At 35.7% G+C, this 27,147-nt stretch overlaps 2 protein-coding genes across 3 annotated transcripts; both read left to right on the plus strand.

Moving 5' to 3' along the window:
- The first annotated feature begins 4,239 nt into the window (after positions 1 to 4,239).
- LOC121738407 (glycerol-3-phosphate phosphatase) lies at positions 4,240 to 7,683 on the plus strand. Of its 2 annotated transcripts, XM_042130434.1 has the most exons (6): positions 4,240 to 4,250; positions 4,404 to 4,555; positions 4,655 to 4,815; positions 5,114 to 5,251; positions 5,580 to 5,923; positions 6,969 to 7,683. In XM_042130434.1, the coding sequence occupies exons 2-6, from the start codon at positions 4,459 to 4,461 to the stop codon at positions 7,138 to 7,140; spliced, it is 912 nt and encodes a 303-aa protein (XP_041986368.1). In that variant the 5' UTR covers positions 4,240 to 4,250; positions 4,404 to 4,458; the 3' UTR covers positions 7,141 to 7,683. The 2 variants fall into 2 exon arrangements, with proteins under 2 accessions (XP_041986368.1, XP_041986367.1); XM_042130433.1 differs by lacking the exon at positions 4,240 to 4,250 and having other exon boundaries at positions 4,339 to 4,555.
- Positions 7,684 to 8,564: 881 nt separating this feature from the next.
- On the plus strand, positions 8,565 to 26,650 carry LOC121738409 (tubulin polymerization-promoting protein homolog). The gene is made up of 4 exons (XM_042130437.1): positions 8,565 to 8,689; positions 24,027 to 24,144; positions 24,879 to 25,160; positions 26,118 to 26,650. The coding sequence occupies exons 2-4, from the start codon at positions 24,028 to 24,030 to the stop codon at positions 26,307 to 26,309; spliced, it is 591 nt and encodes a 196-aa protein (XP_041986371.1). The 5' UTR covers positions 8,565 to 8,689; position 24,027; the 3' UTR covers positions 26,310 to 26,650.
- The last annotated feature ends 497 nt before the right edge of the window (positions 26,651 to 27,147 follow it).

Below are 27,147 nucleotides of genomic sequence, written 5' to 3' on the forward strand. Positions count from 1 at the left end.
AATCTAATCGAGTACTGATATACCCACGTGTAATCCTATCCTTAGGCGATTTTCTTAAATTTATTCTAGCCTTTTCAATTACAGACTTCTTATTTATTTGCAATTTATATAGCGCCTCCATTATCTTATGAAACTTTACAAGTGTCAAGAAATATCTGAATTCCAAGTCCTAACCTTGTAACTTGTAAGTAACTTCACTAAGTAAAAAATTCTAAAAAAGTTTACAAGTATGAAAACTTAATACAAAATCAAAAATCGGGCATAGGTTCCTCGTATGAACACAATTTCTTAACTGTAATTATTCTAAGTACTAAATCTATTTAAAATTTCTAAGTTTCAACTCACTAATACTTAAGGTTCAAAATTGTCTATACTTATTCCGCTTCGATTATTCTCTTTATAAATGGACTGTAAAATGTACTCACAACTTTTTCACCACACTTATCGTTTCACTGTTGAAGACCTCTATCTTCAATCCTCTGGAATAGACAGCCTGGCAACACCTTCCGACGATCCGTCCAACTCGCAGCGCCCCTTGACGCCGTCCACCGGAACTGCCTCTTGTCACCAACTTGTCTGCTTGGCTTGGTGACAACTGCCACACTTACAGTGACAGTGGTACCAACTGCAGCTTCTCCTTGCTGCACGTTGATACTTCAGTACCGACGTGATGCGCTTCAATGCCAATCTAGCATTGGTTTCCACGCATTGGACAAAAAACCACCGGAATCCGGATCTTCAAACACCAAAATGATCCGCCTTGTCACGGACCAAAATGATCCGGCTCGTCACGGACCAAAATGACCACTACTCTTTGTGGCCTTCTGGATGTTGGGATTCTAAACTTCAACTAAAACAATTAATTCTCTTGTAACAATATATATTCTCATCTCATAAACTTTTCCCAACATTAATTTTACTAATTTTATATCTTGCTAATATGAGACATACCTTTTAGACTCACTTCTTACAAATTGTCACTTGTATGTTTTTTAATAACAAAGGAGGTTTACAGAGGAGGCCTTATTCGATTCAACACATTTATCAAAGAAGGCTATAGGCTATTTTATCACGCAAACTAATAGGACCGAAGAAACAGAGGAAATGTGGTTAAAACGGAAAATTATTAGCAAGGGTTTATCTCACGAACTACTAAAGCAATTTTGTATGTTATTTGGCACAGATATAGAGTAGACTACATAAAAAGAGATAAGCTATTTTGTTGCGAAAAAAATATTCGATTTCCGTAAAATTCCTAATAATTTACGCGAGCGAAGCCACGCGGGACATCTAGTTTATAATATAAAGTAAGATAAATACGGCTCAAGAGCGCAAACTATAGTGCGTCAAGAAAGGGAAGAAATTAAAAAGTGACAACATTGCGAACATGTCGCGAACTTTGCGAGTGTGGATCAGTAAATTTGGCAGAATGCGCGATCCGCGGCGCGCTGTCGCGCGCGAGTGTGGATCGGCAGTTTCAGTTGTCAAATTTCAGTTTGACAAGTTTTCATTATGTCAGCGTGTTCCTAAACTATTACCAGTGTACTGGCCTAATCGCTTAGGCCAATGATCGCTTAGGTTTAAGATATTTTGATCTATGTCACACTTGACAGTACACTGATATTTTTTGGAAACACAACCCATATGTAGTCAGTGATGCCAACCTGCAGATAATTTCAGATCGGTGAGGAACCAATAGAAAATCTAGAAGTGTCTACCCTTACGCCATCTAGTTAAGATTGTTAAAATTAAAATTAATAAATATAAATGAAAATCCCTCATTTGAGATTTACCATAAAAAAGCTTCGAAATAAAAGACTACATCTATATTATAATTTATAATATAGATGTAGTCTTAGCCCATCATCGCGTGGCCATTTTGTGCTTATTTTCATACAAGTAGTGTGCGTTTATTTTCTTGCATATTTATATTTATCGATTATTTCGAAGCACTTTATGATACAGGAAAGAAAGTCAATTAGTTCATAATATCGATTAACTATAGTTCAAGTGATGAGAATCCGTAAACACACGTAAAAAGCCATGCAATTTTATAGCCAAATTATTAATTGATGTGACATTTTTAGCACTAATACCTTATATAGCACGAATAAGGGATTAATAAACTTATAAATTATCTTTTTAGCTTACAAAAATACCGATTGAAAAGTCCAAAAAACGTTATTAAAACTTACGAATTTAATTTTAAATCCACGTGTTTAAGGCATTCTTTGACTATTCTTATGGTTTATTATTTAGCGGAACCACAAAACTCAACAATATCTAGCATTAAATGTTCACTAAAAACCTTTATTAACATATACTACATGGTCCAAAATTTGCACATAAAGGCTTAATGCAAGGAGCGATATTGTCTCCAATCCTGTATAATTTATATACATCACAAATTTGTAAATATGTAAAAGTATTAGGTGTTAATGTTCTACAATATGCTGATGATATAGTTATCTGTGTCCATTGTATTAATCGTCTACTACGCTCGGCCAATTGTAATATTCATTTAGCTCTTATGCAACTGTTAAATTATTATAATAACAAACTAAAACTAAATATTAATTCTTCAAAAAGCTCAGATAATGACTTTTGGTAAAAGTCAATGTAATGTTCAAGTTAAATGTTACGTTAGTAACATAGAATATCATTGTTAAATGTAATATGAAATCATCTCACTAGTAAATGAACATAAATTTCTATATGTCTATGGTATAGTTTTACAGTATATATTATGTCTATGGTTTTAGTATGGTTTTACGGCCGTTCCCAATATTTGATCTATCTCTGGTTTTGCCCTACTAGAGATAGGAATAGCTCACATTAGACATTAGAGACATATATTTTATGTCAATAGTGAGCTATTCCTATCTCTAGTAGGACAAAACCAGAGATAGATCAAATATTGGGAACGGCAGTTAGTAGCATTATAGGTTTATGGTTTTAGATAACAAACTGATTTTGCCACAGATGCCGACTTTGTTACAGTTGGTTTTAAATATGACAAATGACATTTATTCTAGTGATCTATGGCCAATTTATGACAACTTTGAAGGTTCTCTAGAGAAAAAATATTTGGTAACAACTGGAGACATCTATGGTAAGACCGACTTTCTCAGTTTTATAGAAAAGAAAACAGACTTTTACAAAATCTATACAGATGGGTCGAAAACTATAGATGAGGTTAAATCGGCTTATTATGATGAATTTCTGCATGTTACCAAATGTTTTATAATCAGTAATATGTGTTCTATCTACACAGCCGAATGTTAAGCTGTTTATATGGCATTACAATATATAAAAACTTTGTCATATGTAAATAATTTTCATGTATATTTATCAGATAGTAAAAGTGTGTTAGTAGCTTTAGATAATAGTAATTTAAGTTTCAAAAGTAATTATTTAATTTTTAAGATCAAAAACATTCTACATGAATTAGTCAAATAACATTAATATTGAATTTCTATGGGTTCCCTCCCACAGAGGAATTGCTGGAAATGAGAGGGCGGATACAGCCTCTAGAGGACTACCAGATGAGGATCATAAGGACATCATAAAAGTGCCATTTACAGACCTCTTTTTGACTGTCAAAGATGAAATGTTTGAGGTATGGAAAAGAATCTGGAATATAGTAAAGGTTAATAAGGGTAAATGGTACAGTGACATAAAGAAAGATTTTTCAATCCCATGGTTATAACACTGTACAGTCTGAATCAAGAAAATTCACATCAGTAATAACAAGGATGAGATTTGGACATTGCTTGGTCCCCTCCCACCTCCATAAATAAGAATTTTAGATGATGCAAAATGCCCCAAAAGCTTAGAAAATGATGCTGACCTCAAACATATAATCTTTGATTGCAAAGCACTAGGTCTGGACAGAATTTTACTTTGCTCTGAAATAGATAAAATTTGTAAAAATGAAGATATAAGTGTACCCCGCCGCCCAGAAGATTTACTGTCTAATTACAATTTCTTCAAATGTTTATACCGTTATATATGCTCAAGGATGGAAAAAGTTTAAATTGTGCATAGGCTTAGTGTGAACATTGGTGAGAGCCTGTGGTGAGAACCAACATAGAAGAAAGACATTCCTTTTTTTAATTTTAATCTGTTGTATTTTGTATTATTATTGTATTTTTTTTGGAGCAAAGGACTCGTTTCCAGCTCATAATAAATTAAAAAAACAATCGCTGACTGACAGTTGACACTGACGTTTGTGCCCTTTTCGTGCTAAGGTGAGGTTTGTTATTCTACTGAAAACTAAAATAATCTTGAAATTACTTGAATATAAGCGCAACTATTTTACAGTAAGGTTTCAAATTAAATATATAGTTAACTATGTTTTCAGTTATCAAAAACTTGAAAAATAATTTTAAACTACTTAATAGGTTAAACTGCACCACGGAAGTATCACCACCGGTTTCGGTTAAATTCGGCGTAAGAATGTTTAAATCAGCTGTTTATAACTTGGAAGAGGCTTCCCCAGACAAAATACAAGATTTCTTAAACTCTTTTGACACAGTACTCACAGACTGTGATGGTACGTATATCGAAAGAAGCCATGCCAAATGGGTTTAAACTTGATGTTCCATAAAAGGAAAACTTTGTAGGTTCTTAAAAAAACTTATTTGTTTTGCAGGAGTTTTGTGGATTAATAATAACTCTATACCTGGTTCGGCTGACGCAATAAACTATTTTAGAAAATTAGGTAAAAAAATATTCTATGTCACAAATAACTCAACAAAGATTCGTAGCGACTTTGCTGTTAAAGCTCAACAGATGGGATTCATAGCTGAGCCTGTAAGTATTTGTTTCTATTTATTATGCTGTCTATATGCTTGGGCTAATATCTAAAAGCCACAGACATAAAAACGCTGACATTTCCAAACCAACACTTATGTATAAGACAGTATTATTTTGTTGAATGCATACTTAATTAATTTATTATTAACCCATCAAACCCCAAGCGGCACCCAGCTGCCACAAAATAATTGAAAAGCTATTGTGTCTGCGATTCTCATGATCAAGGAATTAATATTGTAAGCTATATAAGTTGACCTAATAAATAATTTTAAGGTTGTATTTATTTACCCTTCAGGAAGAAATTCTTTCAACTGCATACCTAGTAGCTCATTACCTAAAAGGTATTGGGTTCACAAAGAAGGTATACCTTATTGGTTCCAATGGTATTGGAGATGAATTGAAAGCTGTTGGCATCAGGCATATTGGCATTGGAGTAAGTATTATCATGAACTACAATATTAGATCAAACATTTATTTTGTTCTTGCTAATTATAAAAGACACTCTGATAGTTAATATAGATATGGTTTCCCAGTTTCCTCCACTCATTATGTGAGCCTTTTACATATCACATTATTATATTATTACTCTGTAAGTGGTATTCCGGTGTAAAAGGGCTTGTTACATTTATGTTTGAGTTTCATAAACTCATACTAGTCTTGATAGTGGCACTAGGTACATTAATTAAGTAGTTAGGATTTTTTAAATATAATATCATGTTAGGTAATAGTGATGGTAATAACACTCTCTTGTTTATTTTCAGCCGGATCCTGTGAAACCAGACTTCAAATCAATGACCACATCTGACTTGGACCCAGAAGTAGGGGCTGTGGTTGTTGGTTTTGATGAGCATGTTAGTTACCCAAAGTTCATGAAGGCTGCTTCCTATCTTGCCAAAGAGGAATGCCTCTTCATAGCAACAAATACAGACGAGAGGTTTCCAAAGTCCAGTTCCATTATTATTCCAGGAACGGGCACATTAGTGAGAGCCGTTGAGACTTGCTCAGAACGGAAAGCCCTAGTGCTCGGAAAACCTAATGACTATGTCAGGAAATTCCTTGAATCTTTTGGTCTTAATCCTGCTAGGACTTTGATGATTGGTGACAGGTAAAAATTTTCATTCTATAACAAGAATGCAGTCTTCTATTTGATTGAGTGTGACGCGAACATAGATCTTTTCCTTATCTATTCTAATAGTGTGTCTGTCTGTCACCTCTTCACGCGCAAACCGCTGAACCGATTTTGCTTGCAGTTTGGTGTGGAGATACTTTGAGTCTCAGGAGAGGACATAGGATACTTTTTATTCCGGAAAAATGTACGATTCCCGCGCGATAAAAGAATTTTGGCGCAACTGAGTTGCGTGCGTCATTTAGTATTCGATAATTTTGACTGCGAAGTTATGTAGATTTGACTTTTGCTAGGTACCCTATACAGTTATACAGTCAACTGTACAGAGCACTACAGGGACATACATGACACACAAGCAGGCTGTGCAGTACGATGCGTGCGAATTATCACTCATTCTACAGTCTATTGCATACGTCAGCGCTTGTATTCTCGTCGCGCTACCCCCGGGCGCGTACAAGCGGCCAAACCGCAGAGGCCAGGTCGCGACGGTCATCGAGCTAATCACCTTAGTATGAAACCGCCATAGACCACGCGCACCACACTTTATGGTGTACCATATATATATGGTGCGGCCACCATAATTTCGATGGCCGCCGCGACATGGCCGCTGTGCAGTACGATGCGTGCGAATTATCACTCATTCTACAGTCTATTGCATACGTCAGCGCTTGTATTCTCGTCGCGCTACTCCCGGGCGCGTACAAGCGGCCAAACCGCAGCGGCCAGGTCGCGACGGCCATCGAGCTAATCACCTTAGTATGAAACCGCCATAGACCAAGCGCACCATACTTTATGGTGTACCATATATATATGGTGCGGCCACCATACTTTCGATGGCCGCCGCGACATGGCCGCTGTGGCCTGGCCGCTAGTGCGCGCCTGGCCTAAATCGGTCCCTAATATTGTGCTTATTTTATGTTTTTGCTTGCAATGACATTATTTCTGTGTCACCCCAAAAAGTTATATTACTTACAGAGTTTGGTAAGCTGTATGCTATATGATAATTAATTTTTTCTTTCTTCAGATGTAACACAGACATCGAATTTGGGGTCCGTTGTGGCTTCCAAACTCTGCTGGTTCTGACCGGAGTTACGTCTGTCAAAGACTTGGAGAGAATTCGCACTGAGCGAAAGCAACCGCTACCCGATGTGGTCTTGCCGAAACTCGGCGATATAATCAAGCTTACCGCTTCCTAGTACAATTTTTATCTCATCTCTAAATGCGTAATTGGATGCTTTAGATGTAATATAATCAGTAGACTAGTTGTTGAGAATTTAATTGTGGTAAATAATTCCAATGTGTTAAAAAATTATAATTGGTTAGAAGCTATGTAATAACTAGGAACATAATTTGGATAATAGTTGAACAGTTGTCGGCCTTGGTAATGTTTAAGATAAAAAGTAGTCAATTGATAGAGAAATGTGATATCTTGCTAATACTGAACATAATTAAATTATGTTCACAACGCCTCTCTGCACCCCAGTTATAAGCCTTTATTCATACTAACACTCTAAACGTGGTGTTAAACATTACTAAAAGAGTGTTTGTGAGAATGATTGGAAATTTTACAATAGCAGTACAATAAGTATTTGTTGCAATAGTATTAGATATGTTTTATATTTTTGCATTTACGTCAATGTTTTGTAGGTGTGAAATTATCATGTTAAATAGTGAAATTGTGATATAACGTTTCTATCTAAGATTTATTTTTTTATTCTTAATATAACATGTTAAGCTATTTTTTTATGTTTTTTACTTGTATCCGGTTACAAATTTATCTGTGCTAAATAACACGCAAGGCAAGCGAGTAAGTCCTTTTGTCCTCCAGTGTATCCTTCGGGGATCCCTGTTTATAAAATTGTAACATTGTGTGTATGCGCCGTTATTAACAGGTTTGTATCGTATTGAGTTACAATATCGTACCGTACTTGCTCAAATTTATACGAAACGCGCGTAGGGTATAAGCTCAAATAGATTTTAAAAAACTTAGAAAAAGCATAAGCTTTATGACGAAAATCATATTATACTTCTTAGATATTTATACTGCCGGAAAACTGTTATTACAGAAAATAGCAGTGTATTTCTTTATCCGTACTAATATTATAAATGCGAAATTGTGTCTGTATGTCTGTCTGTCCGTCTGTCTGTTTGTCTGTCTGTCTGTTACCTCTTCACGCTCAAACCGCTGAACCGATTTTGCTGAAATTTAGCATGGAGATACTCTGAGTCCCGGGAAAAGACATAGGTTACTTTTTATCCCGGAAAATGGACGTTTCCCACCCGATAAACGAATTTTGGCGCAACAGAGTTGCAGGCATCATCTAGTTTTAAATAAAGAGGAAACTAGCATATGAATCACCTAACGATACGTGATAGTCAACACCCATTGGGACACCGGCTACCTTACTTGCTCGGCAAAACACAGCTGACTCCTTTTCACACGCCAGTTTTCTATGAGGCCGTTGCATTAATTCAGACAGCCCATTCGTGCCGTGCCTCTCCCACATAACTTCCGACAGCCTTGAGATATCAAATGCGTAAAATGGGTCTTATTATAGAGATAATATATATATGTTTAGTCTATCTATAGTTAGGTAGGGAGGGCGGTGCGCGCGTGCGCTGTCGCGCGCGCCTCTCAGTTTGTCAACACTCGACTCAACAGTACTACTCCTGGCCGCCGAGTCTACCGACCGCGCTGCGCCCGCTAGTGTGAATTATTGTGATAATATTACCTGTATAACCCAAGTGAGTATTCCACAGTTATAGTGGTGTATATGATCACTAAAATACTCGTTAATATTGCCTAATTTGTGTGTTTATTGTGGCAATTTCCGTTAATGTTTTAGATGAATCTCACCCCCGAAAATCGCGAGGGACAATGGGAATGCGTGCGTAGCGAACCCTATTTTCGCTAGTTTTTTAGGAAGGCTAATTTTTTGGGTTTTCTTGAAAATATATCTTACTATAGAAAATAAAAAAGGGGTTAATACATAAGTAAGTGTCGAGAGGTATCCTAAGCTCTCGTCAACCCCTCGGCTAAGGGGACTCTTTCAAACCGCAGTGTTTACATCTTTAAATTTTTATAACTACAGACTCGTACATCTGTAAGAAATTTTAAACCATCACCCCAACATTATATTTTTTTAATGTATTTACCGCGAAAGCTGATTCTAAGGCGAGTAACTCTACTAAACGATTTAATGAAAATAATGTACTAGCTAAATAGACAGTTAATTTTATTTTATAGAATATGAAAATAATCATAGTTTCCTGTAACCATGTAAACTGAAAACGATAGAAATCTGATGACGCTCAGTTTGTTTTTGTGAAAATTGGCGCCTACTTTATTTAAACAATGGAACATTTTCTTTTTCCCTAGTTAAATTATAATACTTAACTGCAAGCCTTACCTCTATAGCTTGAGTTGTGCTTCATGGTTGTGCTTATCTACTTTCTTTATATTCCTTAGAGTTATGTTTTTCGAAGATGATAATAAATTAAAATAATTTATTATCATCTTCGAAAAACATAACTCCAAGGAATTATATCATAACATTGTTAATCTTTAATAATATTATAAATAAAGTTATTTATTAGATAACACCTATCAGGAAACGTTACGTTATCGCTACGTACAAAATCATGCAATTTGAGATAAGGCGTCGGTCACACAAGCTTAGTTGCAGTGACCTTCGGGCTTCAGAAACAAAACACGGTGATATCACCCAAATTACGTGTGTTACATCTTCGTTAATAATATCTATACACTATACAGTCTACTAGTAATTAGTGAGCGCTAAAAAAACACTAACTAGTATTATTTCAAAGTTGTTAAGCTGTAACTTTATCATAAATTCTACATTTTAAAACTGTAGCTACGTATTTCAAACTAGCTGTTACCCTCGACTTCGCCCGCGTGGACCTTAGTTTATAGTTGTTCCTGTACATCGATTGAGTCGTTTGCGCGCAAATCAGAAAAGTATATTGTTTTTTTTTGTTTTGGAAAATTGTGTGGGAACCGCACATTTTTCCGGGACAAAAAACATTCCTTGTCCCAGATTCAAATTAGTATCTCCAATCTCCATGCCCATCAAAATAGGTATCAAACCGTATATTTTCCGGGATAAAAAGTATCCCTTGTCCTTTCCCGAGACTGAAAGTATTGCCATACCAAATTTCATCAAAATAGATTGAATAGTTTACGCGCAAATCATAAAAGTATGTTGTGCAGTAACCGTACATTTTTCCGGGACAAAATGTATCCTATGTTCATTTTCATGAACATAGGATACATTTGTACCAAATTTCAGCAAAATAGGCCCAGCCGTTTACGCGAGATGTCGTGACCACGCGAAATATAACGTTCCGCGCAGCTTCGCCCGCGTAAATAAGATAATACAGACAAATTTGTCCACGAAAAATAGCTTATGATCCTTCACGTGGTCTACTTCTTATCTGTGCCAAATAACAGAAAAATTGCTCCATTAGATCGTGAGATAAGCCCTTTCAAATAATTTACCCCGTTTTTTTCCACATTTTTCTCTATTTCTTCGCTCCTATTAATCTTAGCGTGATAAAATATAGCCTTATAGCCTTTCTCGATAAATGGGCTGTCTAACACCGAAATAATTTTTCAAATCGGACCAGTACTTCCTGAGATTAGCGCGTTCAAATAAGCCCTTTAAAATAATTTTTCCCGTTTTTTCCAGACATTCCTCTATTTCTTCGCTCCTATTAGTCTTAGCGCGATAAAATATAGCCTATAGCTTTCCTCGATAAATAGGCTATCTAACTCTGACAGAATTTTTCAAATACAACCAGTAGTTCCTGAGATTAGCTATTATTAGATAGAAGAAATATAATCTATATTTCTTTTAAAGATCTTATAACTTTACCATACATTATAATATCGTATAATATAATGTATGGTATTATAATGTAGTATAGTTTTACCGGGTAGGCCTATTAAGATATTAAGTATATGTTTTATTAATTTCGCATTTCGCAGTAATTGTCACCGTAGCTAATGTTTTATTAATTTCCTGTTACGGGTGTGTGATGTAAGCTGTTTTATTGCGGCAAATCCTCTATGACCTTGGCCTATTGTATTTTATGATTCGCGCTTTTTAATAATCATAATAACAATGTTTTGTATGAATAGTCCACGACAATGGAAAATAAATGGAAAGGAAATACATAACTTTTGAAAAAAATGTTTTTACTCAAAATGCTACGGCTACGCCGCTACGTCTCCCGCTACGCTGCTACGTCTTTCGCTACGACGACGCTACCGCGTCGCGCTACGTTGCATCTAACTAGCAAGTAGTTCTATTTCTAGGTGATAAATGGTAAACCTTATGAACTTAGGTAATTTATTACCTAAGTTCATTAAATCAACTGAAATATAAAAATAAATCAAAAACCTTTTTAATTTTTATTTCATAGAAATTAACCTTATTGCTGCTGCTGAAGGGTTCCCCTTCATGGGCGAGTCCAACTCGCACTTGGCCGGTTTTTATTTATTATAATTACCAGCATTGGACATTGGGCATAATTATTGAAACACTCGTTAGTCTAATTAAATTATTAATCTAATTGCAAACTGAAATTAGAATATATTTTATACATATTATTAATTAATTAACTTACGGGTAATTTCAGATGCACAACAATTACTTCATCAATCTGATTAATTTGTAATCTGATTAAAATTACTAATTACTTTTTGCCCAACTCTGCACGTGATAAACTAATTATTTCTACATTAACTAAATTTAATCAAAATCGGTTCAGCAATTTAAACGCAAGTTAATAAAGTTTATTACGTGAAAACCGAACATTTTCCATAATAAAAAATATTATCCTATGTCCGTCTCCAAAATCTTACGTAGATAATATCTACATGTACTATATATCGATATCATAAGCCAAATTCATTTTCGTTGACTGCGCGGGAACCGTACATTTTCCGGAAAAAAGTATCTAATGTCATTTTAATTGATTCAAAGTATCTGCAAACAAAATTTAATCAAAATTAGTTCAGCGGTATAAGCGCAAATCATTTTAGAAACATAGTACACAAATGCTATATACAAAACATCACGTACAGGAATAAGCATTAACCATTTTTGTACTCTAGAATATGCTACAGCTGGTTTTAAAAAAAATGGATTTCACTGTCGTAAACCATATGTTATAAAGAACAAAACTGCATTATTAACTCAAAACCCGATTCTATGTGGGATGAAACACCAATGCTTAACAGCAGCCAATTAGTATTCAGCTGTTTAATATTGCTCCGTGTCCCGTGTCCTTAATATTAAAATATTGTCAATGATCACAATACCTAATTGAAGTTTAGCCTCGAAAGCAATAATTGTTCAGCCAACGATAAATAAAATTGTTGTTCTGATTTGTAAAAACGCAAATAATAACTAATTAATTACTTACTCAATACGATACTCCAATTTAAAAAAGGGCATTCCCTATATTATATTATTTCCTGTGCTGCTCATCATCAGCTATTACTGAATACACCTATAGGAAATAAGAATATGTGACACTATATTCAGTAAGAGCTAGTACTTACTACCAAGTATAGCATATTTCCTTCTCTTTACAGAAAAAAAAAACTTATTTTAAGTTAAGACTTAAGATACACAAGTTAATCGCCGCAAAATCTCTCAAAGCTACTACGTCACTAATACCTGTCTTCTAATATTTAAATGACATAAATAGTAATATTACCATGCGTGCGTTAGCGTGCTACCTCCAGGGAAAGTGTCAGGAGGTAGCAAGGCCGTTCACTCATCTAGTTTTCGCACGCCATTTCACTTTCAACGTTTCCCTCCATTTAAAGCTTTTTTTACCATAAATTATAATATCGAGAAAACCTCACATTCCTGTTTCTTAAGACTCTTAATCCGATTAAGAAAATATTAGAAACGATATTTTAGATATTACTAGGTACACCGTATAACTATTATTCTTCATGTGTGAAACATGTTAATCTAATAAGTATCGACTATCAACTAAGTACTTATTATATTGCTTTTATATCATAGACAAAATAAATAATAATCGACGCATTCAAGTTCATTTACAATAAAATATGTTTATTAGGTTTTATTAAATATTATCTAGTAAGCCCATAAAAAAATACTGGACGGATTTTCATCCTGCCCACGAGGGGGTGTGTTATGATTTACGGAAAAAACACGCATTTTTGGTTAATCATAATATTTGGATGGTATAACATACATAATAGGTAGAACTTGTTAACTAATGACACATTCATCACCCAGGAGAATTTAATTAATAAGGTCGCGGGTTCTAGCTTCCACAATGACTCATCAGCGCTATACAGAGTGCTAGTGACGACGCAGATGACGTCATTCGTGTTCCCTCAAGCTACAAGGCACAAGCACGTCTGTATGACGGAAAATCTGTGTTTACATGCTGATTTGTTTGCATTGGATTTGGTGATGTTTTAGTTATTTCCTGGATGTATTTTCTATATTACTAGCTGTCCCGGCCACGTTGTTTTGTCATATAAATAATTTTTGGTATGAAAAATTGATGTTGGCCGATTCTCAGACCTACTCAATATGCTCACAAAATTTCATGAGAATCGGTCAAGCCGTTTCGGAGGAGTACGGGAACGAACATTGTGACACGAGAATTTTATACTTACTTATATAAGATTAGTCTATACGAATTTGTTGACACCATTACTGGATTACTAATAGTTACTACGTAACCTAGGCTGCCAAAATTATTACCCATTTGGCATTGCCATCGAGTATTTAAATAGGCTATAATGGATATTCTTTCTCAGCAAAGACACCAAATAAAAAGATCCACACTGCGTACATATTACATACAAAGTCTTTGTCAGTTCAGCGACTATTTGAACGTGTTAGACAAGGACACACCATAACGTGTGATCAAAAAGGACGGTATCTAAAGTATCTTATAGTGCATCTTGTACACACTTTGCGACTTTAAGCATCGATTAAAAATTAACGAGAAGACCGAGAGCAATAGCCTGCAGCTATAAATAGGTCAAGCGACGCGCCTACAACCCTCACACAATTTCCTCAGCACCTATTAGCAGCTACCGGCGGACTGTGAAATTACTGTAATAGCTCGTTAATGGGTTTTCGGCAAGCAATTTGATATTTTGAGGTGTTACACTTAATGTAAAAGTATAGATATTTGCTCCTCTAAAGTTCATTTCAATGGAGTTACGCATTTTGATAATCAAGCCGACACTATAATAGAAGACTCATAAGTCTTCTTATCTACATATAGAACTTCGAGTGTGCATTGAATGTACGTCAATTCAACCAAATGGTCAAACAACACTCCAAAATGTACGTAGGTATGTACATCCGTCCGTTTGGACGCAAACTAATAACTAGCCATGTTTATCCGTTTCTTCAATGCACACCATTAGATTTTAGATTAGCTACCATAATTTTTTTGCGGCCTCTATGCGTTAGCCCATGATAGGAACAATACAAGTACTTAGGAACGTCTAAACCCGCACTTAACCTTGTTCTTATACAGGCCACAAATATATTTTGGTCTTGGTGTCAAAAATTTTTAAGGGGTTAAAAATACAACGTTTTTGAAAAGTTGCGATTTTCTCTACTTTCACGAAGACTGCACTATTTTTAATTTGCACTATTTTACACAACTCTGAAATGGGTGTGAATTAAATTAAAAATTTAAAAAATTGTAACTTCACGTAGGCCTCTGATAAAGTCCCAACGGGCCGAATAGTTGTCTGCGGGCCGCAGGTTGAGTATAGCGGGTCTAAACTCTAGAGCAGGGGTTCCCAAACTGTGCGCCGCGGCGCCCTGGGTGCGCCGTGGAAAGGCAAGAGGGGCGCCGTGAGCGGTGAGCCTCCATAATTATCCATACGGTAACCAGAAATATTATAAAATAAAATAATAATATTATGAATTAAGTATACATAATAACAGGCAGATGATTAAGTATTTGTTTATTATTATTTACTTGTTTAACCTAACTATAATCAATAAAGGTGTTTATTTATGTAATACCTAGGTAGAGAAGGGCGCCGCGCCGTGACAAAATATTGATTTGTAAGTGCGCCGCAGGCAAAAAAGATTGGGAACCCCTGCTCTAGAGAGTAGAGACTAGAGACCCATATTGGCCATTACCGACGTCGATTAATTAGTATTAATATTATTAATGCTTAAACAACTTCTCAAACTGCTTCAAGGCCCAACGTGCTGAGGTTCCTTTATTATAAGGGATATTACAATTTATATTATGTTGATCTAAGCAAGCCATGACTTTTAGTTTTGGCCCAAGGCAATATACTCGTAGATATTCGCAGCATTTCCTTGTGCGATAGCGGTAAAAAACACCAGAAAATCGTTAACTACTAAATTATCTAGTATCTACACATATTAAGTACATTGAGTTTTTTTAAAAGCTTCTTTTATGTTTTTTTCGTGAATTCCTCGATACGATCAATTAAAGCGGATAAAAGATAGAGTGCGTTATAGGCTAGCGACATTTTCGCGTAATATCGGTAGCCGCAGTCAATTATCTCCCTCAATTACGATGCAAAAAGTAATTTTGTCGAAACATGAAGCTACAGTCCATAGTGCTGCTTAACTCCATTAACATTTTGATTAAAAATAGATCGTACATATTAATATTATGCAATTATATTATGTATCTAGGATTTGAAATTTTTGTTTTTGTTTCCGTCGACTTCGTTTACGCAAAAAGGTGTTTAAAGGCAATACATTTTCCACGACAAAAACTTCCTAGGTATGTAAAATCCCTGTGTCCGAGAAAAGGTCTCGGACACAGAGATTTTCATTCCACTTCAAAAGCGTACCTACAGCAGTTTGGACGTTATGAAGTAAAAGACACACTCATTGCATTTATATTAACTACTAGCTGTTGCCCGCGACTTCGTCCGCGTGGACTTCAGTTTATAGCGCGCGATGTCAACAAAATTGGTGTCATAAGCTTTTATAAATTATTTTTAACAAAAAATTAAAACCGACTTCCAAGGTAAAAACAATAATAACATCCTTTAAATAATATGAACTAAAAAGTATTAAATAATTTTTCCTATCTACTAGTGCCTTTTTCCGAATTTGGCTAAAACTCAACTATTTCTGTACTCAATCTTCATCATTTTGAAGTCGGTACCAGATATACTTAGCTGAATCTTCAGTCTGCCAGAATATTTGAAACTTTTTTAACTGGCACCGACTTCAAAATTATGAAGATTGAGTACAGAAATAGTAGAGTTTAGCCGAATTCGGAAAAAGGCACAATTAAATAGGAAAAAATATTTAATACTTTTTAGTTCATATTATTTAAAGGATGTTATTATTGTTTTTACCTTGGAAGTCGGTTTTAATTTTTTGTTAAAAATAATAATTTCACTCTTTTTAGTTACCTAGTAAACTATCACGTTGTAATTAGCAAATAAATAATTGCTCAATATTTTTTTAAACTGATCATAATAACATCTCAAATATTTAAATAACTGCTAAAAAAATTTGTTCTCATATTATAATAAACGTAATTATCCTAAAACGTATATAAACTACATAATAGAACAAAAGTTCTGATAAAATTTTAATAGTCTAATGCCCTGTTTCTGAAGTTACCAGTTAAACTTTCATTAGCTAATGATACAATAAAGTTATGTATAGGATAAACTAATGAATAACGAAACAGATGGAAGCGACATAACTATAAAAAAGTGTGGCCGGCGCCATATTGCCAAGAACTAAACATGGCGGTCTACAGTGATGGGACACTCGGTTGATATTTGTCGAGGATATCTATCTCGATGGCAGCCGCGGCCTGGCCGCTGCGGCTCGGCCGCCTAGTATCGAAGCAACTTACTTCTCAGAAGTAATGTCAAATGTGTGCCTTACGCTCTGGAGTTAAGGTTGAATTTGTTATGTTCAATTTTGGTGACATTGGTGACCCTGTCGTGGTAATGATGATGATGATGATGATGAATGTAATTTGCATAGTAGCATATGCTTTCAGTTCTTAAAACAGCGCCGAAACCCCCAAACTTGTATTTATAAGGAATCCGGAGTTCTCTTAGTATCTTCGGAACCGTAGTATACCTCGTTGCGAAATCTTGCGTTTTGGTAGCATATGCATAGGATGCTTCTCATAAAACCAAAATCACTATATGTTTCCATATAAATTTCGAGGAGTTCCCTCGATTGCAATACAACAAAACAAAAATTTCTAAAATCGGTTCACAAACGGCGGAGTAATCGTTGAACATACAAAAATAAAAAAAAATCTCCACAGCCGAACATATTAGTCTACTAGAATCAAAAACAGAATAGAATAATTATTGGACATTGCGGTTTTTGATTCTAGTAGACTCATATAACCTCCTCCTTTTTGGAAGTCGGTTAAAAAAACCCTGGTACCCTTAAATCAAAACAGCTGTGCAGTGTGCACATAATATTTAATTTTTAAAAATTAAACTTTATATATTCTGTTTCTGCCAAATTTTAAAGCTTATTTAGCCCCCCAATTACACAACTTTACCCATAAACTATTTATCATTGATAGGTTTAAGGTTACGTCACTGTATATAATACTAGCGGCCCGCCCCGGCTTCGCACGGGTGGACATTGATTTTTAAATAAGTATATTTTTTTTCAATCTTTATTTCTTACTCAATCTTTATGTTAAGCAGAACATAAAAATGGTTTACACTAAACGAAATGAATTAATGAAGCAGTATAATATTATCCCGTCAATGAAGCGGCACCCGGCTGTCGCATAACTATCTATACTAATATTATAAATGCGAAAGTATCTCTGTCTGTCTGTCTGTCTGTCTGTCTGTCTCGCTTTCACGCCAAAACTACCGAACCGATTGTAATAAAATTTTGTATACAGATAGTCTAAAGCCTGAAAAAGGACATAGGCTACTTTTTTACTGGAAAAAAGCGTTGTAAGGGGGTGAAAATACGAAAATTTGTTCAAATTAAGTTAGTTCCAAAAATTCATACTAGATGGCGCCGTGCGTCTCTTACATCGCGCTAACGCTTGCCCAACATCTTTCTATAAGAGGTGGTATCATCATACACTTAGTTTATTTTTCGATTGTTATTTCTATTTTACGTTATTTAATAAGTCAGTACTTTATATAATATACAGTGACGTAACCTTAAACCTATCAATGATAAATAGTTTATGGGTAAAGTTGTGTAATTGGGGGGCTAATTAAGCTTTAAAATTTGGCATAAAATATTAAGTTTAATTTTAAAAAATGAAATATTATGTGCACACTGCACAGCTGTTTTGATTTAAGGGGTACCAGGGTTTTTTTTTATAAATGCTTTTGACACCAATTTTGTTGACATCGCGCGCTATAAACTGAAGTCCACGCGGACGAAGTCGCGGGCAACAGCTAGTTATATTATAAATCTATTGTGGCTGCGATTCCCATGATCGAGGTAATAATAATTAATATTTACGTGGACTCTCCGGGCGAGCACACCCGCGCGGCGCGCCTTGACGACGCCCAATTCGCAACGTGCAGCAGAAATCGTAATATTTTATTTTCGCCATAACATTAAAACCAAACGTCCAATTTTAATCATTCAAAGACCAAATATTATCTACATTAACTGTACTTAGTAATGAAATAATTTATTTTGATAAGAATTAATGCCATGAGTAAAATAAAGGCATTTAAATGTAGTCCAAAAACATTTCAAGATTTTTTAATAAAAAAATGGTTATTGTGCCTCACTCAACATAGATAGGTATAGTGTGTCGCGGACTTTTTTGTAGATATTTAAAAGATCTACAATTACTTAGAACATTTTATGGTTCTATCTTTTATAGTTTAGGCAGCGTACGCGAAAAAAGTAACATTTCTGGTTGATTTTTTACACCTTGCGTCCGAAAATCCCAAATATCTTACGGAACCCTATTTTTTTCCAGAATAAAATTTAGCCTATGTTCAGCAGAATTAATGTAGGATTCCAATGGTAAAAGAATCTTTCAAATCGGTCCAGTAGTTTCGGAGCCTATTCAAGACAAACAAACAATAAAATCTTTCCTCTTTATAATATTAGATAAAGTACTGACTTATTAAATAACGTAAAAAAGAAATAACAATCGAAAAAAATCGAAACTCGAACGTATGATGATACCACCTCCTATAGAAAGATGTTGGGCAAGCGTTAGCGCGACGTAAGAGACGCACGGCGCCATCTAGTATGAATTTTTGGAAGTAACTTAATTTGAACAAATTTTCGTATTTTCACCCCTTTACAACCCTTTTTTTTAGTAAAAAAGTAGCCTAAGTCCTTTCTCAGACTATCGGTATACAAAATTTCATTACAATCGGTTCGGTAGTTTTGGCGTGAAAGCGAGACAGACAGACAGACAGACAGACATACAGAGATACTTTCGCATTTATAATATTAGTATAAATAACCATTAGTCGTAGTGATGGTGCGGCTTCGCCACGGAGCTCCGTGGGCTTCGCTGTGCACAATTTGGCGTTAATTTCATATTTCCTACTGAGTCATCTGTAACCTTTACAAATTCATCTCTATGTTTGTTTTAACAAGTTATATTTATTTTCCTGCATCCTTGACCAGTCAATTCTAAAATGTTAGATACAAGCGACAGCCTTATCTTTACCTCGCGTCGTTTAAATGGCGCATAAATTTTGCAAAGATGGAGATTCGTAGCATTTATATGTTACCTTCATGTAGGTCATATCAGTCAGTCTAGATATATAGCTATTGTAGCACCCACAGCTCTGCAGAGGTGTAGCATAATGATATATAAGTATGTACAGTATCTGGTATTGTCTCATATAACTCATTTATTACTTCGTTTACATGAACATGAATGCCTTAAACAGGTTTTATGGATTTTTCAAAATATATTATTCAACTTTCAAGCCGTGTATTATTATCATACCTAGCGCCTACGATTTTATAAAACTTAAGACTTTTAAGGAGGCATAATAGTTTACTCCTAATATAAGTAAAATATTTATTTTATTGTGTGTTTTATTTCTTACAAATCTTAGAAAGTTTTCTCGGTCACGTTCATTTCACTTTTTACTTGTTTTATTTTATTTTATTAAATATGGTGGCCTATAAACTTGAGTCTCTATTACCGTCATTTTCTGAGACAAAATGACGGTAACAGAGACTCAAAGGTCAAGTTTATAACAAATCGCAGCTAAGATAAGGCCTAATCGCAACTTTACAGTGAAGAAAAACAGCTTTACTTTACGTCACGCAAAATCTAATTTCTTTACAGAAACACACTGAACTTAGGGAACGCATATTCAAATAACTTTAGTTCTTCTTTTACCGTGTCGTGTTATAGCGTAGTTAATATACTCGCTAATGGTAACTTTCAAGGTCGACTGATAATTAACTATGTATACTTGGGTTATTATAAGACAGACTACAAATAAGTAATAAAAACTATTTATTATTCGTAGAAGACAGAGCTAAATATAGTCTTATTGAAAAGTCAGCTGTTGTTTAGTCTATGGTGTCAGTCGGTGAAAGTCCCTATGTTTATAACTACTTGAATTTGTCGCATAGTATGACTTCATATTATAATTAAGTATCATCATCACCGTCAAACCATTGTAGGTCAGCAGGTCAATTATGATCAGTTATGATCAATAATAATAATTGGTATCTCTATACCTACGAATAATCATATTACGTGAAGAGTAATTTAACTGAGTCAAAGAATTAATGATTCCTTACTGTTGTACTTTCAATAGATTATTGCATCGAACTCGGGTCCCCTGAACAATTTTCGATTCCCTAACCAGATACCGTACCTATTTTAATTGTCAGTACCTAACTTGAGCTGATTTGACGGTTGGGTTGATGTATGAGGTTCACCGTTCTATTGGTATGTATAATATTGGCACCGTATTCTATTTGGATGGTATCTGCCCAGTGCCCACTAAGGCGCAGGTACTGTAGAGTGTAGAGTATAGAAGAATATCTTAAAACTATGTCGAGTTTAAGTAAATAGAAAAAACTTCACTGCCCCTTAATTCTTGGAACTCTTAATTTCCAGCTAAAAGTTCTTTGTGTGCTGTTGACATATTAACCCACATTTACTATGCGAGTCGACTTGTATGTTATATGTTTATCCAGCTATTAATAAAAGCTATCACAGCCCAAAGTGACCGGAACACTGAAATATGGGTCAGACGAGAATAGGTTTAATGTAATATCGTTACTCATAATTTTTAAACAAAGTTTAGCGGCTGCAACCTGCATGGATCGACAATAAGTTTAGTATGATTTTCATATACTTAGGTAAATAAGTAGCTCATCGTACCTAGTTGAGTTAGGATTTCGCAAGTTATGACTTAAGTAATATAACTTGGGAAGTGATAGCTCAACATTAATCAAAATAATAATATAATATAATATCTATGGACGCTTCACACCACGTCAGTCTCTCCCCGTGCTAAGTACCTGAAGGACTTGTGTTGTGTACCAGACAACGGAAATATGTTTAATACTTTTATACTATAAGTACATATATTCAAGACTTTTATTATATGATACACATATTTAATACACATCCATGACCCAGGAACTTTCAAAACTTTTTGTTCCGTCGGCGGGATTCGAACCCGCGACCCCCGGCTTGAGCTACCAACAGCCCACCAACTGTGCCACAGAGGTCGTCATACTTACATCAGCAGGTAATAATATGACGAACTGGGATAATAATTGTTCAAGAGGCTGTAAAAACTATTAAGTATACCTACGAAATCAGAACAGCGAAATAGCTGAAATTTCTCTCAAATTTTATTGTGAAATCTACTACATAATATATCCTATACCGTACCGACGGAGAAACCTCTACTCACAACGTATCGAAATTATTAAAATTAAGTACTTATTTTAAAAGTTTAACACATATTAGTCTACTAGAATAAAAAACCGCAATGTCCGATAAAATCATTATTGGACATTGCGGTTTTTGATTCTAGTAGACACAAATATATTATTCGATTTGAAAATGGAATAAGTTGCAGTGCTCCCGTTTCGCTCCCATTGTGTTAATAGCGTCGCGTCGGACACTGATCTATATTCTCATTTCAAGTGAGCTTCCTAGCGTTCATATCGATCAATATTGATTCTCATGTATAAACCGGACCGTTTTGTAATCGTATCATTTTAAACATTTATAAACTGAAACAATTGAAACTTTAGTATGTAAATATAGTTTGAAATAAGAGTTTAGAACATAAAGTTAATATACCTAGCAGAGCTTTATGGCTTAGAAAGACGATGACATTCTACAAAATTACTTACTATGATTTCATCACTACAGGTACCCCGTACCTACCTACTAGTTTTATTAACACGTAAGCCTCTTTTAATATTTTTATAATAAGTACAAGATAAGTAATAATAATAATATGCAATAGCTCTCAACCTAAAACTAATGGAAGAACTATCATTCTTAGCTTACCATTCTCTGCAGTCTACCTACTAGCTTCTACCGTTCTACGTATGTATATGTCTCCAAACAATAAATCAAGCCTTCAACCTATATAGCTCTATTTAAGTCGCTGACGATAACAGAGTAACAAAAGATAAAACTACTTCATTTTATTTAAAAAAAATATTCTGGAAATGTGTTTGGAGCATCAGCTGTTGTTTACGAATAGATCATGGCGAACTGTTAGCGCCAAGGTCGATGATGTAATGCTTGTTTTTAGCGGCAAAACGTGAGTCTCCGATACCTATTGCTACGATCACACCTACCGAGTAGAGTGGCGATACAGTGCTCTCGGCCGAGCATTCGGCAAGTTTAGTAAGGGTGTACTCGGCCGAGGGCACTATCTCGTCACTCTACCTACTCGGTAGGTGTAGTCAGGTCCTATATTATGTTATAGACTCGCGGAAAATAAAAGAGATAGTCATACAGGCACATTTTACCTCCACGGAGACCTTGGCACTTACGGCATAAAAATCACTTTTAAAATCCGGAGAAATACCTCTGAAGTATACAAGTTTTTCTGTGTGACATCATCGCAACCTTATACTCGTGCACTTATAGATAGGTATTGACTATTGTGGTAACATGTTATGCCGGCATATTTAGTATCTACCTGACTATGTATCTATCTACCCGAAGCGTATTTTTTTTACAGAGCAGATTTTTTTGTAATGTTTTTACTTTTTGTTAGCCAGCCTATGTTCTAAACGCACATTTGATAAGAACAATTTTTTGTTAACGCCGAATACTTAATTTGCTATCGGGAGCTAAAGTCTATAAGCTAAAGTCTATCTATATTATGTACGAAGGTTTAAGGTTGTAGAAGCCAGGGCCGGTTTTCGCACTACCAGCGCGCTGGGCGAGATTTCTTCGGCGCCCAGGGTGCTGATAGTGTTGAGAAAATTTGGCGCCCCTTTTGTTCGCCTTCAGCGCACCTTTTTATCCGGCGCCCTGGGCGGTCGCCCAGCTCAAACTCCAAAACATATTTTGACCTAATGATACAACTATGCATCTTAAATAGTTAGGTAATTCGTGATATCGAAAATGGATACGGACATTTTAATCTTTTGAGTTTTGAATAATTAAGTACTTATTCCTTTCTATACTTCGTGAGTTAATATTAACAAAAAACCAAAGGACCTTCAAGGGCATTGAGTAGAACAGGGAAACAGGGAACTGCTGAGAAATTGTCGAGTTTCCGCGTAATTCATTCTGCCGTAAATACAATAATTGCGTAATTCATTTATTATAATAATAACTATAAAACTATAGTATCTATAGTATAGATTGCTAGATGATGCCCGCAACTCCGATGCACCAAAATTCGTTTATTGCGTGGGAACATGGGCGTACCGAGTACCCCCCCCCCCTGGATCATGTTGACGTCCCTACTAAGTACTTTATCTATAAAAATTAAAAATTAAGAAAACTAATTTTTGCCATTTGTTTGTAATACAATATTTTTACAACTATTATATAGTATGGATGGTACATAACCTTGATCTCCATTTTCCAGGATGTCGGAGGAGCAGACGAGCGTGGAGCAAGTGGCGCAGCAGGTGAAAGACGTCAAGTTGGAAAATGGCGGCGCGCCCGGCGCGGCCAACGGCAAGGATGACGCCATGACTTTCAAGGTGCCTACTCCACGCCCTGAAAATTATAATCATACAAAGCCTCCCACATAGGTTTCGGTGGCGGTAGATGGTTTCATATGGAAACCAGCTAAGCAAGAGCAATTTTGTATTGCATACTGCATAAGTGTGTGCGCAGTGAACAAGAGCTGGAGCCTTGAGCACACTATCTTCTCTCGTAAACTGACGAAAGAACCTAACCTTATCTAACTAGTTGGTCATTCAACGTCTTTGTTATTTTAATTCCTAGAAAGTTTTTCGAAATTTTACTTTGAAGAATAATATTTTCTACTTAGAAGTGTTTAACGCTGCATGATTACGTCCTTGGCGGTTATCTGATACGTTTCAGACATGCAATGCTTAGGGATAGCTAATAGCTTTACTGGACTAAAATAACTCTGCGCTGCCTTTTGCAATTAAGTACATTCTGACATTAATCACTATACTGTACTCAATGTACCCCGAATTTAAACAACATTTTGATTTGATATTACAGATTATTATTTAGGTCATTACTCATTATGTACTAAAGTTCCTTAGATATTGTATCAGTAATTAAGTGTATTAAAGTTTAGTGTAACTTTTGTGACGATAGGACAAGACTACTTACGCTACCCTTTCATTTGCAACTCAAACATTGTTCAACAAACGAACACTTTTTTAACAAACGAAAATTCTACCACAGTACAGAATGTTTATTTGTAACCTATCATTAAGCAAAATATTTAATATTTCAGGATGCCTTCAAAATGTTCTCCAAGTTTGGTGATTCCAAGTCTGACGGCAAGCAGATAACCCTCTCGCAGAGCGACAAGTGGATGAAGCAGGCCAAGGTGATAGATGGCAAGAAGATCACCACCACAGACACGGCCATCCACTTCAAGAAACTCAAGTCCATGAAACTCGGCGTCGACGACTACCAGAAATTCCTGGACGACCTGGCCAAGAGCAAAAAAGTCGAGTTGGACGAGATCAAGAAGAAGTTGACGACTTGCGGGCAACCCGGCATCACGCCACATGTAAGTTTTATGCCATTAATAAGAGTCATCCAAACGAAACTCTACCATGGTCCATGGACTTATATAGACTTTTAGTAGAGTTAATTCTACCACCTAATGCCTGAGCAAAATATAATGTCAGTATTAAGTAGGGACATAGTTCAAAAATAGGTTTCGAATGGTTCGTAACGATAAATTACAAATGAAGAAAAATATAACCTTATGATTTCTTTTAGGTAATCCTCTAAGACAGGGGTTCCCAAAGTGTGCGCCGCGGAAAGGCAAGAGGGGCGCCGTGAGTCGATCCTCCATCATTATACTAAACCACAAATATCATAAAATAAAATTGTTATAATTATTTAAAGCAGGTAGATAGATGATTAAGTAAATATTACCTATATATATAAAACTCAAAGGTGACTGACTAACTGATTGACATAGTGATCTATCAACGCACAGCCCAAACCACTGGACGGATCGGGCTGAAATTTGGCATGCAGATAGACGTTATGACGTAGGCATCCGCTAAGAAAGGATTTTAATAAATTCCAACCCCAAGGGGTTCAAATAGGGGATTAAAGTTTGTATATAATAAAACTTCTTAACGCGAGCGAAGCCGCGGGCAAAAGCTCGTTTGTTTATAATTATTTACCTGCTTAACGTAGGTATCTATAGATAATCATTAAAGGTGGTTATAATTAATGTATGTTTTTGTAATAGCTAGGTAGAGTAGGGCCGAGCGCTGCGCCGTGACGAAATATTGTAACGTGTAACTGCGCCGCAGGCCGAAAAAGATTGGGAGCCCCTGCTCTAAGATCGTATTCGTACTGGACGTAGCGTATCGAACCTTATAGGAGTGCCGGGCCCAAAACTTGAAATCGATGTTTTTGAACTCATTGTTATGTATGCATTTAGTATTAGGTACCGTCTAAGTATCCATGTCCATGTCTCGCTTACCAGAAATAATTCCCATTTCAGACCACCAAGTCAGCAGCAGCCGCAGCGGCAGTGGACCGGCTGACGGACACCAGCAAGTACACGGGTTCCCACAAGCAGCGCTTCGACGACTCCGGGAAGGGGAAGGGCATCGCCGGCCGGAAGGATCTCGTCGACGGCTCCGGCTACGTCACCGGCTACCAACACAAGAACACCTACGACAAGGGGCACTAGATGCTTTAAGTTAGGTCTGTTTTGTTTTAATTGTCACCCAAAAGGCAGGATTATCTGTGACGGATTATCGGAAATGGTGGTTGAGAGCGCGGACGTGTCGTCTTTGAGGTTTCAACTAGCGTTATAACGGTAACCTATCAACAGTGTAAGCTCTTGTTAAGAGCCAGCTGTCAAAAATATCACGCTACACACTCCGCTATCCTTCAATCTCGATATAATGTATCCATGAATCGTGCCACCGAGCATTGTGCTTTGGGCTGGAGCTAATAGTGAATAATATTGCGTAACAATGGTTCCCGCTACAGCACGAAAGTAAAGGTCATAAGTCCCAAAAATGTTTTTGATGATTACCTACTTAAAAATTAAATAAGTACAATACTAATATTTTATTTAGCCATTATTTTATAAAGTGTGTGATTGTAGTAGTGCAAGTTATTTAATGATAGTAACTCAATAAGTGTAACAGATATTTGTTGAAAAGCCCAGCTAAAGATTCATAATTTCTAAAAATATAACTATCGAGTCAAAATAAGTGAATCGTGTTTTCCGTCAGGCAAATATCAGATAAATATACAATGATTATATAAATCTCAATTTCATTAAAGTCAATCGTCTTCCGGGATCGTAATACTTATTAGAAAACACAGCAAAATTTGGCAGTCCGCTCTTAATAAATCTCACAAACCGGGCATCTCTCTTGCAGTCGAAGGGTCTTATTTATTTATTTTTGAGTCAACAGTAAATCACATTAAAATAACATTGTCCCTTTCTAGGTTTAATGTATAGACTAAATATAAAAAGTGGGAAAAGTTGATGGAAAATGAATGGATGATTCTTA

Source organism: Aricia agestis, chromosome Z, assembly GCF_905147365.1.
Source record: "Aricia agestis chromosome Z, ilAriAges1.1, whole genome shotgun sequence".
Classification (NCBI taxonomy): Eukaryota; Metazoa; Arthropoda; class Insecta; order Lepidoptera; family Lycaenidae; genus Aricia; species Aricia agestis.

Coding starts and splice junctions, on each gene's coding strand:
- LOC121738407 (XM_042130433.1), top strand. CDS start 4,354: ATGTTTTCAGTTATCAAAAACTTGAAAAATAATTTTAAACTACTTAAT. Junction 4,556..4,654: donor AGTACTCACAGACTGTGATG/GTACGTATATCG, acceptor TTTGTTTTGCAG/GAGTTTTGTGGATTAATAAT. Junction 5,252..5,579: donor TCAGGCATATTGGCATTGGA/GTAAGTATTATC, acceptor GTTTATTTTCAG/CCGGATCCTGTGAAACCAGA.
- LOC121738409 (XM_042130437.1), top strand. CDS start 24,028: ATGTCGGAGGAGCAGACGAGCGTGGAGCAAGTGGCGCAGCAGGTGAAA. Junction 24,145..24,878: donor ATGACGCCATGACTTTCAAG/GTGCCTACTCCA, acceptor TTAATATTTCAG/GATGCCTTCAAAATGTTCTC. Junction 25,161..26,117: donor AACCCGGCATCACGCCACAT/GTAAGTTTTATG, acceptor TTCCCATTTCAG/ACCACCAAGTCAGCAGCAGC.